The 18,399-nt window shown below is 40.3% G+C and overlaps 1 protein-coding gene across 1 annotated transcript; it reads right to left on the reverse strand.

Moving 5' to 3' along the window:
* Positions 1 to 859: 859 nt before the first annotated feature.
* LOC121818306 (large ribosomal subunit protein uL22) lies at positions 860 to 1,477 on the reverse strand. The gene has a single exon (XM_042242195.2). The coding sequence runs from the start codon at positions 1,440 to 1,442 to the stop codon at positions 888 to 890; it is 555 nt and encodes a 184-aa protein (XP_042098129.1). The 5' UTR covers positions 1,443 to 1,477; the 3' UTR covers positions 860 to 887.
* Positions 1,478 to 18,399: the final 16,922 nt, after the last annotated feature.

The raw sequence follows: 18,399 nt of genomic DNA on the forward strand, positions 1-18,399 counted from the left end.
ATAAAATGCAATACTCATTCAGAATAAAAACTCTCAGTTCACTAGGAATAGAGGAGGGACCTCCTCAATTCGATAAAGAACATCTACAGAAAACTCCTGGAATTGTTGCCTCACATGGTGAAAGATCCGTTGTAGATGTTACTGTGTTAGGAATCCTGAGATGGGAAGATTATCCCGGATTATCCAATACATTGCAGGGGCCCTTTTATTTATTTATTTGACTCTGTTGGGTCCTAATTGCATAATGCAGGCTCTTTCATTGCAGTGCATGGACTCTCTAGTTGTGGCATGCACTGGCTCAGTAGTTGCTTTGCGGCATGTGGGATCCTAGTTGCCTAACCAGGGATCGAACCCACATCCCCTACATTGCAAGGTGGATTCTTAACCAGTGGACCACCAGGGAAATCCCCATCACCAGGGTCCTTATAAGAGGGAGACAGAAAAGGAGATGTGATGATGGAAGCGGAGGTTGCAGTGATGTGCTCTGAAGATGGGGTAAAGTGTCACAAGCTAGGGAATGTAAATACTTCTGGAAGCTGGAAAAGACAAGGAAACAGATTCTCTCCTAGATCCTTGAGAAGGAGTGCTGCCCTATAGGCATTCTGACTGTAGGACTTCTGACCTCCAGAACTGTAAGAAAAAAATACATCTGTGTTGCTTTAAGCCACAAAATTTGTAGTAATTTGTCAGAATACTGATGGGTCACAAAGGCAGAGAGGATGGTGTTTGCTGGTGCAAGTTTGAAAGGTTCTCTGCAAAGCCCTTCCTTGCCTCCTACCTGGCTGGTTGATTCCCTGAAGATGGGAGGGATGCAGGTCCGAATTCACAATGTATTTTCTTTTCTTTTTTTTTTTTTTACTTTTATTTGCATTTATTTTTTGCGGCATTTATTCCCGGGCCATAAGTTTTTGTTTCTTCAGTTTCTTCTGGGATATCTTTTTCTTCTGTGCAACCTCCTCTTCTGGTTTAGGAACAATCTGTTCTTTTTCAGTAAGGATCATCTCAATGTGGCAGGGAGAGCTCATGTAGGGGTTGATCCGACCGTGAGCTCTGTAAGTCCTGCGTCGCATCTTGGGGGCTTTGTTCACTTGGATGTGCTCAATGACCAGAGAATCTACATCTAAGCCCTTAAGTTCAGCATTACTCTCTGCATTTTTGAGCATGTGTAGTAAAAATTCAGCACTCTTTTTGGGCCATCGACCCTGAGTCCAGCCCCACTGTTTGGCCTGTGCACACCTGCCAACTCCACCGTTGTAGCGGCGGAACGGCACACACTGCTTCTTTAACGTGACGTCCTTCAGATACTTGGTGGCTTTTCGGATATGCATACCCTTTATGGCCTGGGCAGTTTCACGAGTGTTCTTAAAGTGTACACGAAGATTTGAACCTCTTGATTTGCATGATTTTGTGGGGTTTTCTGGGTCAAGTGAATAGCGCACCATTTTTAGGAGTCACCTCAGGCCGCTTACCGGAAAAGCCACAATGTATTTTCTATCTTTTTATGGCTCTTAGGTTGTGTTTCTCTGGATAAAGTTAGTTATCCTCCTCCTAGATGTGTGCTACTTGTGGGCAAGTTGAGTCAGCACACCACACAGGAGGACTTTGTCTGCTTAACAGGCAGGCGGTACTAATGCTTTAAATCGTATAATATGTTGTGCATGTGTGCTCAGTCACTCAGTCTTGTCCCACTCTAGCACGTCCCACTGAAGCACGAGAGGCTCCTCTGTCCATGGGATTCTCCAGGCAAGAATACTGGAGTGGGTTGCCATTTCCTTCTTCAGGGGTCTTCCTGAGTCAGGGATCAAACCTGGGTCTCCTGTCTCTTGTATTGGCAGGTGGGTTCTTAACCACTAGAGCCACCTGGGAAGCCCTATAATACATTGGGATTTCTAAAAGGTTTTTGCATGTGATCCAAGCATCAACATAAATGGAAAATCTAAGAGCGGGAATTGTAGGAAGTCTCCAGAGGAGGCTGTAAAAGTGACACTGACTGAAGGAGAATCCTTCCCAATTTGAGAAGGGCCACAGGGAAAGAAATGAGCTCTCCTTCCTCACAGGTTAAAGCGTCTGCCTCCAATGTGGGAGACCCGGGTTTGATCCCTGGGTAGGGAAGATCCCCTGGAGAAGGAAATGGCAATACACTCCAATATTCTTGCCTGGAGAATCCCATGGACGGAGAAGCCTAGTAGGTTACAGTCCACGGGGTCGCCAAGAGTTGGACACGACTGAGCGACTTCACCTTCCTTCCCTTGGAAAAGTTGGTGAAGGCTCACAACCTTTAAATCTTGTCTGGAAAGCAAGCCACTGTGTTAAGATGTGGTATTATTCTGCCTACCATGATTTCCCATCGCTCTACTTGGGAGGGGCCATTGCTCTCCACCATCCACAGACAACTTTCCTTGCTGCATCTTCCGTAATACCTGGTGCTGGGCTTTCAATTTATATTCACTGTACAGATATATAAGAAATTTTTAGTTTTTTAGTTTGTTGTTTTTCCTCTTTTGCTTTTAGTCAGATGCACCTCAGGATGCTTCCCTGGTGGCTCAGATGGTAAAGAATCCACCTGCATTGCAGGAGACCTGGGTTCAATCCCTGGGTTGGGAAGATCCCCTGGAGGAAGGCATGACAACCCACTCCAGTATTCTCCCTTGGAGAATCCCATGGACAGAGGAGCCTCGTGGGCTACAGTCCACGGGGTCACAAAGAGTCAGACACGAATGAGCAACTAACATTTTCAGTTTCACCTCAGGATGAAAAGGATGGCCTCAGTCCTCACTGTCAGGTTATCCCTGAGTGTAAGCTAGTCCTAAGCTATCTGGGTTTCATTCACAACAGGGTTTAAGGAGTGAAGCTGGTGAGTCTTCTGAAGTGGCCTGTCCTTGTGAGTTCATACCAGTCAATCAAATCCTTGGCCTGTATGCCCCCTCCCCACCCCAACTCCCTGCACCAGACTGCTCCTCCCACAGTCCCTTCCCATCTCAGTAAATAGTTGTTGTTTATTTGCTAAGTTGTATCTGACTCTTTTGCGACCCCATGGACTGTAACCCACGGGCTCCTCTGTCCATGGGATTCTCCAGGCAAGAATACTGGAGTGGGTGGCCTCTCCAGTGGGTTGCCATTTCCTTCTTGGTGGATCTTCCTGACCCAAGTGTCAAACCTGCATCTTCTGCATTGGCAGGCGGGTTCTTTACTGTTCAGCCACCAGGGAAGTCCACCTCAGTAAATAGCAAGTCCAATTTTCCAGCTTGTCATGCAGACTTTTCCTCTCGCATCAGACATCTAAATAATCAGCAAACCCTGTTGACTCTACCTGCAACATATATTCAGAATCTAACCACTTCTTGTATCTCCCCTCTGCCACCTGGATCAAAGCCACCATCACCTTAATCATTGCATTAGTCTTCCATTTGGTCTTCCTTTTTCCATGCTTGCCTCCCCTCTTTTTTTTTTATTTTCCAACACAGCTGCCACAGTGACCCTCTTAAAAGTTAAAAAAAAAAAAAGGTCATCACATCTTTTCACCCTTCTTCTTATAACTCCAATGGTTCCCCATCTCCTTCTGAGGACAAGGTAAAGTCATGACCCCCAAGCCTCTGCACATACAGATCCCTCTCTGACCTCGTTATCCACTTCTCTCCCCCTCCCCCCTTCAGTCCCAGCCCCTGGGCCTCCTCCCTCCTCACTGGACACATTAGGTAGACTCTTACCACCTGGTCCCTTGCTCTCTCTACTACAATGCTCTTCTGCCTCCTCACCCCCCGCCCGCCCCCCCCCCCCACCATGTATCTGCATGGCTCTTGTCTCATATCCTTCAGCTGTCTGCTTAAATATTTCCTTCTCAATGAGTCCTTTTCTGGCCACCATTTCTATAATCACAATATCCCTTCCAACGCCCCCATCTCCCCACCCCTTTTCCCTGCTTAATTTTCTTCCATAGCTCTATTCACCATTTCCATAGTATCTCTATCTATCTTTATGTTTATATTGTATAATATAATTATATATTGAGTATATTTTGCTTTATGTTTATATTGTATAATATAATTATATATTGAATATATTTTGTTACAGAAAGTATAATTTGTTAATTGTCTGCCTCATCCCCACCAAAGGTAAGTTTTCAAGGGCCGAGATTTTTCTCTGTTTGATCATTGATGAATCCCCTCCCCATGCTTTAAACAGTCCCTGTCATATAGTAAAGGCTACTAAATATTTGTTAGATGGATAAATTAATGAATTTTATATGTTCCCCACAATCTAATCCCCCACTATTCTCTCACCCAATTCTAGCATCACAAACTTCCACCCTTTTCATTGAGACAGGAGTTCACATTGCATCTTAAAAACTGATGTCCCTGAAGATTAACCACCACCACGACCCCAATAAAGGAGGGTAATGATAACCAGGAAGTTATCATTCTTGGCAGATATCTTGGTTGGGGGTCAGGTGGACCTAGGTATGAGTCCTGGCTCTGCCATTTGGTAGTTGCATATAAGACCCAAAGCAAGTTGCTTCACTTCTCCAAGCCCCAGCTTCCCCATGGAGAGTGAGACTATTGTCTGCCATCATAGGGTTGCTGGGAGGCCTGAAAGTAGGCATGTATTGCTTATGCCAAGAACAGTGCCCAGCACAAAGGAAGGATCGTACTGTACACACTGCTCTGCAATTTGCAGTCCTTGTAGAAACCAGTCTTGTACATATACCCTTACATACTGGTTCTTTATACTCCTTTAATCACTATAGGATAGATTTCCAAAGTGGGGTTGTGACTCCAGTGATATGTGCTTTAAGAATAGTAAATAAAGGGATTCAGAGTATTTTCCAAAAACAGTTGTTAACAATTCAGACTCCTGCCAGCAGTGTCTTAGGATACCTCTTTCCCCACACCCGTACTAGTACCAGATGTTACCAGTCTTTTTCATTTCCGCCCATCTGATTAGGGGGAAAGTGTTTCTTATGTTGATTTCCTTTATTTCCTTTATTACCTACCAAGTTGAACATCTTTTCATATGTATATTATTCATTTGTATCCCTATTCTGTGGTTGCCTTTCCTTTGTCCAGTCGTCTTTAGAGTTATTAATATTTTTCTCTTTTACATGTTTGGGAACGCATGTAAGAAAGATTTTAAAATTTAAAAAATAAAAAAAACAAAAAACAAAAAAAAAGTAAAAATTAAAAAAAAACAAAAACAAACAAACAAAACCAAAAAACAAACCAAAAAAAAACCAGCTGTTTATTTACTTTGGGTTGCCCTGGGTCTTCACTGCTGTGTGCAGGCTTTTTCTTGATGCAGTGAGCAGGGGCTACTCTTTGTTGGGGTGCCTGGGCTTCTCATTGCAGTGGCTTCTCTTGTTGCGGAGCATGGGCTCTAAGTGCACATGGGGCACGGGGCTCATTAGTTGTGGCTTGGGGTCTCTAGAGTGCAGGCTCAGTAATTGTGGCACAGGGGCTTTAGTTGCCCTCAGCATGTGGATTTTTCCTGGACCAGGGATCAAACCCGTGTTCCTTGCATTGGCAGGCAAATTCCTATCCACTGTGCCACTAGGGCAGTCCTGTATTTTCTTATAAGTTTATAGGTTGGAGATATGGAAAGTGACTGCTAATAGGTACAAATTTCTCTTTGGAGGGATGAAAAAATTCTAAAATTAGGTTACAGTGATCATTCCACAGTTTTGTAAATACACTAAAAAGCTTTGAATATATACACTTTAAACTGATGAAGTTTATGGTATATAAATTATATCTCAGTGAATAAACTAAAAATGAACAAAATATTTGAAAACGTGACTTTAATGGCTGCATAAAATTCTCTTTTATGAACTTCACTGGTGGTCCAGTGGCTGGGACTCTGCAGTCCCAATGCAGGGGGCCTGGGTTTGATCCCTGGTCAGGGAACTAGATTCTACAGCTGCAACTAAAACCTGGTGCAGCCAAATAAATAAATATTTTAAAAATTTCATAGTCATCTCTAAGACACACCTGGGAAAACATTTTAAAAAATGAACAAACTATTTGAAAATGTGACTTTAATGGATGCATAAAATTCTCTTTTATGAAATGATCATATTTTATTTAATGACTTCTAATTATTTCTAAGATTTCACTCATAAAAATTCTGATGAATATCTTTATACATAAAAATCTGCTTTTTCTTAGAATACATTCTTAGATGGGAATTATGAGGGGAAAGCATGATTTCTAATAAAAATTAGAAAAAACAGTTGACAGTGATTCCATGTCAATCTGAACACTTTGGAGTTTTCCTCTGAAGTTCAGAATACCATATTCAGTACCTCAGAACTGTTGTTGGCAAGGTCCCTCCTACTATGGTGACAACAATTGCCACTATCATTGAAATTAGAAAACGATGTGTTTTGTTCATAAAAATATATTAAGTATACTTCTTGCTTTATTACCAACAGCTTAATTGTTACAAACTGATTGCTAGAAAAACAAAACGAGAAGTGAAATTGCTTTCTCTGGCTCAAATCCATGGGGAATAGAGGCTAATTTTAGCGTAATTTTTGACAAAAGCAGGAAGCAGTGACTTTGTTGGTTTCATTTACTACTGCTTCATACTACCTTCACATCTTGTTAACATATAATGGAGAAAATGCAATAATAATAATAATAGATACACTTGACTAGTGATTGTAAGGTCCTTCTCTGGACAGAAAAGAAACTATTTTGGTTAATCATGCTAAATTAGAAGAAAGAAATTCACCCAGAAGAATCGTAAAGGAAAGAGCTTATATTTGCTACCTGTTCTCGAGGCCCACCCTCAACCCAAGCCCTTCCTCCATCATCAGATCTTTAGATTTAGCTGGACAAATTGATGGTAGTTGGTATATTGATTTCCAGGACACTACGAACACTTAAGAGAAGAGGCTTTGTCCCATAGTTTGAAGTTTTGGGGGCTAAGGGCAAGAATCCTGGATTTTAGCCCTGACTCTGCTATTTACCTGTTATATGACTTTAGGCAAACTTTCCCATCTCTAGTTGATTTCTAAGGGTCCTACCAACTCTGACATGCTCTGGTTTTAAGGAACAATAGAATTAGATCTCTTTCATTAAGGAGTAGGGCAGGAAACAAATTTGGGAGTTGAAGTCAGAAGAAAGAAATTGAGGGACTTCTCTGGCAGTCCAGTAGTTAAGACTCCATGCTTACAATGCAGGGGACATGGATTCGATCCCTGAGCAGGGAACCAGGATCCCACAGGCCACGTGAAGTGGGCAAAAACTAAAACATTTTTAAAAAAAGAAGAAATTGAGTCATATCAGAAACCTAATATGATGTAGGATACGTTATGTTAGGTTCTTCAGGTCAAAATCGAAAGAATACATGAAAACATTATTAAAAAATGTAACTCTTTACATTTACTAAAAATCATGTAACCATAGGCATACAATGCTGGATTTTGTAATATGTAAACTATACCTTGTAATATGTAAACAATACATATTTGTATTTACTAAAAATCACATAAATCACATTAACTAATCACATTTACTAAAAATCACTTAACCATAGGCATACAATGCTGGATTTTGTATTATGTAAACAATACCTTGTAATATGTAAATAATACTTTGGCCACCTGATACAAAGAACGACTCATTGGAAAAAACCCTGAGGCTGGGAAAGATTGAAGGCAGGAGGAGAAGGGGACGACAGAGGATGAGATGGTTGGATGGCATCACCGACTCGATGGACATGAGTTTGAGCAAGCTCTGGAGTTGATGATGGACAGGGAAGCCTGGCGTGCTGCAGTCATGGGGTCGCAAAGAGTTGGACATGATTGAGCAACTGAATGAAACTGAACTGAAACTATACCTTGATAAAGTCTTAAAAATGCATATTTGATTGTAATTTTATCTCCAAATAATCATGGATAGAGTCTTCCCAGGTGGCTCAGCAGTAAAGAATCTGCCTGCCAAGCAGGAGACATGGGTTTGATCCCTGGGTCGGGAAGAAGACATTTCCCTGGAGAAGAAAATGTCAACCCACTCCACTATTCTTGCCTGGGAAATCCCATGGACAGGGGAGCTTGGAGTGCTATAGTCCATGGGATTGCAAAAGAGTTGGGCACAACTTAGTGACTAAATAACAATAGTAATCATGGATAGGGTGTATGAAATCATGTGATTTGAGAATCTGCTCATTTACTTGCATGCATGAACATGAGTGAGAGCCAAGGAACATGTTAATAGTCTTGGGAGTTTTGTTGGCACAGAGAAGCTGCTGGGCTCTGGGGAGACTGAGGGAGCTAAAATGTCATTGTCACAAGGGAGGCAACTATTGATTTCACTGACAAACCCTGTAATTATGGAACACAGTACCTAGTTACATTAATTAGAAGAGAGTAAGAGTGGAGTTGGAGGCCCTGCTGGCAAGAGAGAGGGAAAGTGTAGATCAGTCTTCTCTAAGGTGTGTCTAGAGTGTGCAGGGAGTGGAGAGGGGAAGCTGGAAAGTAGGTTGAGCAGAAACCAGTTTGAAGTTCTCCATGAGAAAGGCACAAGATTTACTACCTGAATTGCATGTATATTAAATAAAGTCATATATTTAAAAATATTTTTTAAAATATAAAGCACTGTATAACTAAAAATATAAAAGTTATAACCAACCTAGATAGTATATTCAAAAGCAGAGACATTACTTTGCCGACTAAGGTCCGTCTAGTCAAGGCTATGGTTTTCCAGTGGTCATGTATGGATGTGAGAGTTGGACTGTGAAGAAGGCTGAGTGCCGAAGAATTGATGCTTTTGAACTGTGGTGTTGGAGAAGACTCTTGAGAGTCCCTTGGACTGCAGGGAGATCCAACCAGTCCATTCTGAAGGAGATCAACCCTGGGATTTCTTTGGAAGGAATGATGCTAAAGCTGAAGCTCCAGTACTTTGGCCACCTCATGCGAAGAGATGACTCATTGGAAAAGACTCTGATGCTGGGAGGGATTGGGGGCAGGAGGAGAAGGGGACGACAGAGGATGAGATGGCTGGATGGCATCACGGACTCGATGGACGTGAGTCTGAGTGAACTCTGGGAGATGGTGATGGACAGGGAGGCCTGGCGTGCTGCGATTCATGGGGTCTCAAAGAGTCAGACACGACTGAGCGACTGAACTGAACTGAACAGGTATATGGTAAAAATTCAGATGGTATAAACAAATGGTATAAAGAGATAGTGAAAAGGAAGTCTCCATTCCATCCTTGTCTCTCATTTGTGTTTCCCAGGAACATTCACCATTTCCAATTTTTGTGTATCACTCTGGAGATATTCTATTATCCTATACATATATAAATATATCACAAATGATAGGGTACTACTGACACTGCTTTTTCCCTCTTTATCTGTTTTAATTTAACAATATAGCTTGGAAATCACTCCTTATATTGATTTGTCTTATTCTTTTCTTAACATCTATATAGTACTTCCTTGTACTGCAGTTTATTTAACCAGTCCCCTATGAAGGACATTTAATTTGTTTCAATGACATCTGGTTTATTTTCTTAAAGTTCACCACCGAACAGCAAAACCAATCCCCAACATGGTGTTAGTGATGAACATTTTGGATTTTTCTCTCTTTGCTTTCTGTTTAATATATCAATTTTTAAATCTGTATTTTTCAGTAATAATCTTAGTGTACCCAAGACATTAAAAAAAACTGTATTGTAGTGATGCAATAAAGAGCTGCAGGTAAATGCCAGGACAAATCACTTTCAAAAAACTGAAAACCAGGCCAGATTGAGTCTGCCAGGCTGGGCAGAGGTTCTTACCAATTCAGGATCCACTTTGGAAGTGGAGCTCAGTCTTCAGGAACACTTCTTTGAAGGAGAAGAACTCAGAGAGCTAGTACAATGGTGTAGAAACATCTAAGGGTCTGGAGTCAGAAGAATTGAGTTTCTCCCAATTTTGCCACTAACTAGCTGTATGTCCTTGGGTAAGTCACATGGTGGGAGGTTCAATTCTTCCCCAGGAGTTAAGTAGGGGCAGAAATTTCAAGCCCATAATGCTGTTGTAAGGATGGGATAAATTAACAGCATTTCATAAGTGCTTTATTATATTTATTATATGATATACACTATATAATAATATTTATAATTATGTGTTATACTTTAAATATAACATATATTATAACTAAACACAATATATTGTTTAATTTGTATAATGTAATATATAATGTACAATGTATAATTATATATGAATATATCATATATTATATAGTGCATATTAATTATATTATATATGATATATTATAATATATGAAATCAATGACATATAATATACAATATAATATATACAATGTAATGTAATATATATTTTGTTTATAATTAATTATAATATATATGAATACTTATTTATATTATATTATAAGCAACAGTTAGAACCAGACATGGAGCAATGCTTAAAAATTGGGAAAGGAATACATCAAGGCTGTATAGTCTCACCCTGCTTATTTAACTTATATGCAGAGTACATTATGCAAAATGCCAGGCTGGAATCAATATTGCTGGGAGAAATATCAATAACCTCAGATATGCAGATGACAGCACCCTTATGGCAGAAAGGGAAGAGGAATTAAAGAGCCTCTTGATGAAGGTGAAAGAAGAGAGTGAAAAATCTGGCCTAAAACTCAACATTCAAAAAGTGAAGATCATGACATCTGGTCCCGTCAATTCATGGCAAATAGATGGGAAAGAAATGGAAACAGTGGCAGACTTTATTTTCTTGGATTCCAATATCACAGCAAATGGTGACTGCAGCCATGAAATTAAAAGATGCTTGCTTTAGAAAAGGCAGAGGAACCAGAGATCAAATTGCCAACATCCGCTGGATCATGGAAAAAGCAAGAGAGTTCCAGAAAAACATGTACTTCTCCTTTATTGACTATCCCAAAGCCTTTGACTGTGTGGATCACAATCAACTGTGGAAAATTCTGAAAGAGATGGGAATACCAGACCCCTAACCTGCCTCTTGAGAAATCTGTATGCAGGTCAGGAGGCAACAGTTAGAACAGGACATGGAACAACAGACTGGTTCCAAATAGGAAAAGGAGTACGTCAAGACTGTATATTGTCACCCTGCTTATTTAACTTATATGCAGAGTACATCATGAGAAACGCTGGACTGGAAGAAACACAAGCTGGAATCAAGATTGCTGGGAGAAATATCAATAACCTCAGATATGCAGATGACACCACCCTTATGGCAGAAAGTGAAGAGGACCTAAAATGCCTCTTGATGAAAGTGAAAGAGGAGAGCGAAAAAGTTGGCTTAAATCTCAATATTCAGAAAATGAAGATTATGGCATCCGGTCCCATCACTTCATGGGAAATAGATGGGGAAATAGTAGAAACAGTGTCAGACTTTATTTTTTTGGGCTCCAAAACCACTGCAGATGGTGACTGCAGCCATGAAATTAAAAGACGCTTACTCCTTGGAAGAAAAGTTATGACCAACCTAGATAGTATATTCAAAAGCAGAGGCATTACTTTGCCGACTAAGGTCCGTCTAGTCAAGGCTATGGTTTTTCCTGTGGTCATGTATGGATGTGAGAGTTGGACTGTGAAGAAAGCTGAGCACCGAAGAATTGATGCTTTTGAACTGTGGTGTTGGAGAAGACTCTTGAGAGCCCCTTGGACCGCAAGGAGATCCAACCAGTCCATTCTGAAGGAGATCAGCCCTGGGATTTCTTTGGAAGGAATGATGCTAAAGCTGAAGCTCCAGTACTTTGGCCACCTCATGTGAAGAGTTGACTCATTGGAAAAGACTCTGATGCTGGGAAGGATTGGGGGCAGGAGGAGAAGGGGACGACCGAGGATGAGATGGCTGGATGGCATCACGGACTCGATGGACATGAGTCTGAGTGAACTCCGGGAGATGGTGATGGACAGGGAGGCCTGGCGTGCTGCGATTCATGGGGTCTCAAAGAGTCGGACACAACTGAGCGACTGAACTGAACTGAACTTGCTCCTTGGAAGAAAACTGTGACAAACCTAGACAGTGTATTAAAAAGCAGAGACATCACTTTGTTGACAAAGATCCGTATAATCAAAGCTATGATTTTCCCAGAAGTCATGTACGGATGTGAGTTTGGACCATAAAGAATGCTGTGCATGAGTGCATGGTAAGTCATTTCAGTCATGTCTGACTCTGCAACCCCATGGACTGTAGCCTACCAGCCTCCTCTGTCCATAGGATTCTCCAGGCAAGAATACTAGAGTGGATTGCCATACCCTCCTCCAGGGAATCTTCCTGACTCAGGGATCCAACCTTTGTCTCAGGCATCTCCTGCCTTAGCAGGCAGGTTCTTTACCACTAGTGCCACCTGGCTAAGTGTGGAAGAACTCATGCTTTCAAACTGTGGTGCTGGAGAAGACTCTTTAAGTGTCCCTTGGACAGGGACCACATATTTGTCTAACTCAATGAAACTACTGAGCCATGCCATGTAGGGCCATCCAAGATGGATGGGTCATAGTGGAGAGTTCTGACAAAACATGCTCCACTGGAGAAGGGAATGGAAAAGCTCTTCAGAATACTTGCCTTGAGAACCCCATGAACACTCAATCAGTTCATTGCTCAGTCGTGTCTGACTCTTGGCCACCCCATGAACTGTAGCATGCCACCCATCACCAACATCTGGAGCATGCTCAAACTCATGTCCATTGAGTCAGTGATGCCATCCAACCATCTCATCCTGTCTTCCACTTCTCCTCCTGCCTTCAATCTTTCCCAGCATCAGGGTCTTTCCCAAGGAGTCAGTTCTTCACATTAGGTGACCAAAGTAATGGAGCTTCAGCTACAGCATCAGTCCTTCCAAACAATATTTAGGACTGATTTCCTTTAGGAAGGACTGGTTGGATCTTCTTGCAGTCCAAGGGACTCAAGAGTCTTATCCAAAACCACAGTTCAAAAGCATCAATTCTTCGGCACTCAGCTTTCTTTATAGTCCAACTCTCACATCCATACATGACTACTGGAAAAGCCATAGCTTTGACTAGACTGACCTTTGTTGGCAAAGTAATGTCTCTGCTTTTTAATATGTTGTCTAGGTTTGTCATAGCCTTTCTTCCAAGGAGCAAGCGTCTTTTAATTTCATGGCTGTAGTCACCATCTGCAGTGATTCTGGAGCCCCAAAATATAAAGTTTCTCACTGTTTCCATTCTTTATCCATCTACTTGTGATGAAGTGATGTGACTGCATGCCACGATCTTCATTTTCTGAATGTTGAGTTTTAAGCCAACTTTTTCAGTCTCTTTCATCAAGAGGCTCTTTAGTTCTTCTTCACTTTCTGTCATAAGTGTGGTGTCATGTGCATATCTGAGGCTGTTGATATTTTTCCCAGCAATCTTGATTCCAGCTTGTGCTTCATCCAGCCCAGTGTTTCTCATGACGTACTCTGCATATTAGTTAAATAAGCAGGGTGACAATATACAGCCTTAATGTACTCCTTTCCCAATTTGGAACCTGTCTGTTATTCTATGTCCAGTTCTAACTGTTGCTTCTTGACCTGCATACAGATTTCTCAGGAGGTAGGTAAGGTGGTCTGGTATTCCCATCTTTTTCAAAATTTTCCACAGTTTGTTGTGATGCAAACAGTCAAAGGTTTTGGCATAGTCAATAAAGGAGAAGTAGATGTTTTTCTGGAACTCTCTTGCTTTCTCGATGATCCAACGAATGTTGGCAATTTGATCTCTTGTTCCTCTGACTTTTTAAATCCAGCGTGAACATCTGGAAGTTCATGGTTCACATACTGTTGAAGCCTGGCTTGGAGAATTTTGAGTAATACTTTCCTAGAGTGTGAGATGAGTGCAATTGTGAGGTAGTTTGAACATTCCTTGGCACTGCCTTTCTTTGGGACTGGAATGAAAACTGACCTTTTCCAGTCCTGTGGCCACTGCTGATTTGCAATAAACAGTATGAAAAGGCAAAAAGATATGACAATGAAAGATGAACTCCCCACGTCAGTAGATGCCCAGTATCTCACTGGAGAAAAGTGGAGAAACAACTCCAGAAAGAATGAAGAGATGGAGCCAAAGTGAAAACACCCAGTTGCAGATGTGGTGATGGAAGCAAAATCTGAGGCTGTAAAGAACAGTATTGCATAGGAACCTGGAATGGAATGCCAGGTCCACGAATCAATGTAAATTGGAAGTGGTCAGAGAGGAGATGGCAAGAGTGAACATTGACATTTTAGGAATCAGTGAACTAAAATGAACTGGAATGGTTGAATTTAATCCAGATGACCATTATATCTACTACTATGGGCAAGAATCCCTTAGAAGAAATGTAGTAGCCATCATAGTCAATAAAGGAGTCTGAAATGCAGTACCTGGGTGCAGTCTCAAAAATGACAGAATGATCTCTGCTTGTTTCCAAGGCAAACCATTCAATATTACAGTAATCCAAGTCCATGCCCCAACCACTAATGCCAAGGAAACTGGTTCTATGATGATCTACAAGACCTAGAACTAACACCAAAAAAAGCATGTCCTTTTCATCACAGGGGACTGGAATGCAAAAATAGGAAGTCAAGAGTCAAAGAGCTTAACAGGTAAGTTTGTCCTTGGAGTACAAAATGAAGCAGGGAAAAGGCTAACAGTTTTGCCAAGAGAATGCACTGGTCATAGAAAACACCGTCTTCCAACAACACAAGAGATGACTCTACACATGGACATCACCAGATGGTCAACACCGAAATCAGATTGATTATATTCTTTGCAGCTGAAGATGGAGAAGCTCTATACAGTCAGCAAAAAACAAGACCAGAAGTTGACTGTGGCTCAGATCATGAATTCCTGTTGTGAAATTCAGATTTAAATTGAAGAAAGTACAGAAAACCACTAGGCCATTCAGGTATGACCTAAGTGAAATCCCTTACGATTATACAGTGGAAGTGACAAATAGATTCAAGGGATTAGATTTGATAGAGTGGCTGAAGAACTATGGATGGAGGTTTGTGACATTGGACAGGAGACAATGACCAAGACTATCCCCAAGAAAAAGAAATGCAAGAAGGCGAAATGATTGAGGAGGCCTTACAAATAGCTGAGAAAAGAAGAGAAGCTAAAGGCAAAGGAGAAAAGGAAGAATATACCCATTTGAATGCAGAGTTCCAAAGAATAGCAAGGAGAGATAAGAAGTGATAAATGATTTCTCAATGATAAATGCAAAGAAATAGAGGAAAACAATAGAATGGGAAAGACTAGCGATCTCTTCAAAAAAAATTAGAGATACCAAGGGAACAATTCCTGCAAAGATGGGCACTTGATGGACCTAACAGAAGTGAAAGATATTATGAAGAGGAGGCAAGAATACACAGAAAGACTATACAAAAAAGATCTTAATGACCCAGATAACCACAATGGTGTGATCATTCACCTAGAGCCAGATATCCTGGAGTGCAAAGTCAAGTGGGCCTTAGGAAGGATCACTAGGAACAAAGCTAGCAGAGGTGATCGAATTCCAGCTGAGCTATTTCAAATCATAAAGGATGATGCTGTGAAAGTACTGCACTCAATGAACCAGCAAATTTGGAAAACTCAGCAGTGGCCACAGGACTGGAAAAGGTCAGTTTTCTTTCCAATCCCACAGAAAGGCAATGTCAAAGAATGTTCAAGCCACCACACAATTGCACTCATCTCACACACTCACAAAGTAATGCTCAAAATTCTCCAAGTGAGGCTTTAACAGTATGTGACCTGAGAACTTCTAGATGTTCAAGCTGGATTTAGAAAAGGCAGAGGAACCAGAGATCAAATTGCCAATAGCTGTTGGATCATAGCAAAAGCAAGAGAGTTCCAGAAAAACATCTACTTCTCCTTTACTGACTATGGCAAAGCCTTTGGCTGTGTGGATCACAACAAACTGTGGAAAATTCTTCAAGAGGCGGGAATAGCTGACTACCTTACCTGCCTCCTGAGAAATCCTTATGCAGGTCAAGAAGCAACAGTTAGAATCAGACATAAAACAACAGACTGGTTCCAAATTGGGAAAGGAGTATGTCAAGCCTGCATACTGTCACCCTGTTTATGTAACTTATATGCAGAGTACATCATGAGAATTGCTGGGCTGGATGAAGCATAAGCTGGAATCAAGATTGCCAGGAGAAATATCAACAACCTCAGATATGTAGATGACACCACCCTTATGGCAGAAAGCGAAGAAGAGCTAAAGAACCTCTTGATGAAAGTGAAAGAGGAGAGTGAAAAGCTGGCTTAAAAATCAACACTCAAAAAACGAAGATCATGGCATCCAGTCCCATCACTTCATGGCAAATAGATGGAGAAAGAATGGAAGCAGTGAGAAACTTTATTTTTTTGGGCTCCAGAATCACTGCAGATGGTAACTGCAGCCATGAAATTAAAAGACGCTTGCTCCTTGGAAGAAAAGCTATGACCAACCTAGACAGTGTATTAAAAAGCAGAGACATTATTTTGCCAACAAAATCCATCTAGTCAAAGCTATGGTTTTTCCAGTAGTCATGTATCGATTGAGAATACGACCATAATGAAAACTAAGTGCTGAAGAATTGATGCTTTTGAATTGTGGTATTGGAGAAGCCTCTTGAGAGTCCACTGGGCTGCAAGGAGATCTAACCAGTCCATCCTAAAGGAAGTAAGTCCTGAATGTTGTTTGGAAGGACTGATTCTGTAGCTGAAGCCCCAATACTTCGGCCACATGATGTGAAGAACTGACTCATTGGAAAAGATCCTGATGCTGGGAAAGATTCCTCCTGATGAGGGTAAGAGGGAAAGGGGGTGACAGAGGATAAGATGATTGGATGGCATTACCAATTCAAAGGACATGAGTTGGAACAAACTCCAAGATAGTGAAGGACAGGAAACCTGTTGTGCTGCTGTCCATGGGGTCATAAAGAGTTGAACAGGACTTAGGAATAAAACAACAATATATTATATATAATATTATATAAATTATATACATGCATTAATGTAGATAATGTTATATAGTTATTAAAATAGCGATATAATATCAATATACACTATAAGGTAATTAAAATATGTTATATAATATAGATTATTATAGATTATAACTTATATTTTATGTTATGTATATTAACATAATTATGTTATATATATTATGTTATACAATATAATTTTAACATGTTATATATTATTATATTTTGTAATATAATATATTAATAATTATAATGTATTTAATGTCATTATATAACATGTTTTAAATTACATATGTAATGTAGCATAGTAGATTATATACTATATATCACATATATTATATATTATATTATATTATAATACATATCACATGTATGTATTATATCATAATTATGTATTATATTATTATAATTATGTATTACATATTATATATAAAGTATGTGTGTAATATATAACACTATATATTATACAATGTACCATATATTATTTATTGATAATAATTATATTAATAATACACATTAATTAAATGAATTTCTTTAAGAGACAGAGTCATAAAACCAGAATAGCCAGAGCTCCTGGTAGAGGAAATGTATATATGTGCACAAATTTCAACCTAAATGCTAAAAGAAGGGCTGAGGAAGACACAGCTCCTTCTTGACTTGATATGTCCCAATTCAAGACTTAACAAAGGGTACCCTTTTTGAAAAAGTTCCTGTAGATCTACAATTTAAATGTATATTCTTGTCACCAACTGTTGGATAGCATACTGCTGTTCTTTGTAAACAGATACTTTTTCTTTCCTCCTTTACAGTTTTCTGCATCATAACTCACTGACCAAAGATTGAAGCCCATCACTGTCAGTAAGCATGAAAGAGGGTTTGCATTTTAAGGGGAAAATACTCTCTATTTGGGTGCTTCCCTGGTGTTAAAGAATTCACCTGCCAATGCAGGAGATGCAGGTTCAGTCCCTGGGTCAGGAAAATCCCCTGGAGAAGAAAATGGCAATCCATTCCAGTATTCTTGCCTGGGAAATCCCATGGACAGAGGAGCCTGGCAGGCTATATATAGTCCATGGGGTCATAAAAGAGTCATAAATGACTTAGGGACTTAACAAAACAATAACAAGCTCTCTATTTAGACATGCCAGAGAAACCCAGCAGATGGTTTTAAGAATTGAGCCAGTTGACATTCCATTGGGATGAGACCTAGAAACAGTACTAGAAAGAAAAAACCAATGAGCATTCTATGAGATGAGGAAAGGACCGGGTGAAGGAGACAGACTAGAGTATAAACTGATGTAAGATTTTTGGAGGATAACTTGACAATATATATGTTAAAAATCAAAATGCACACACTGGAAAAGGTCAGTTTTCATTCCAATCCCAAAGAAGGGCAAACCTGTCATACTTCAGTCCATAGAGTCACAGAGTCAGATAGGACTGAGCGACTAAACAACTGTCCTTTTGCCTAATCTTCCTGAAAA

This window comes from Ovis aries, chromosome X (genome assembly GCF_016772045.2).
Source record: "Ovis aries strain OAR_USU_Benz2616 breed Rambouillet chromosome X, ARS-UI_Ramb_v3.0, whole genome shotgun sequence".
Lineage (NCBI taxonomy): Eukaryota > Metazoa > Chordata > Mammalia > Artiodactyla > Bovidae > Ovis > Ovis aries.

Excerpts from the sequence above, each read along its gene's own strand:
- LOC121818306 (XM_042242195.2), bottom strand. The coding sequence starts at position 1,442 with ATGGTGCGCTATTCACTTGACCCAGAAAACCCCACAAAATCATGCAAA.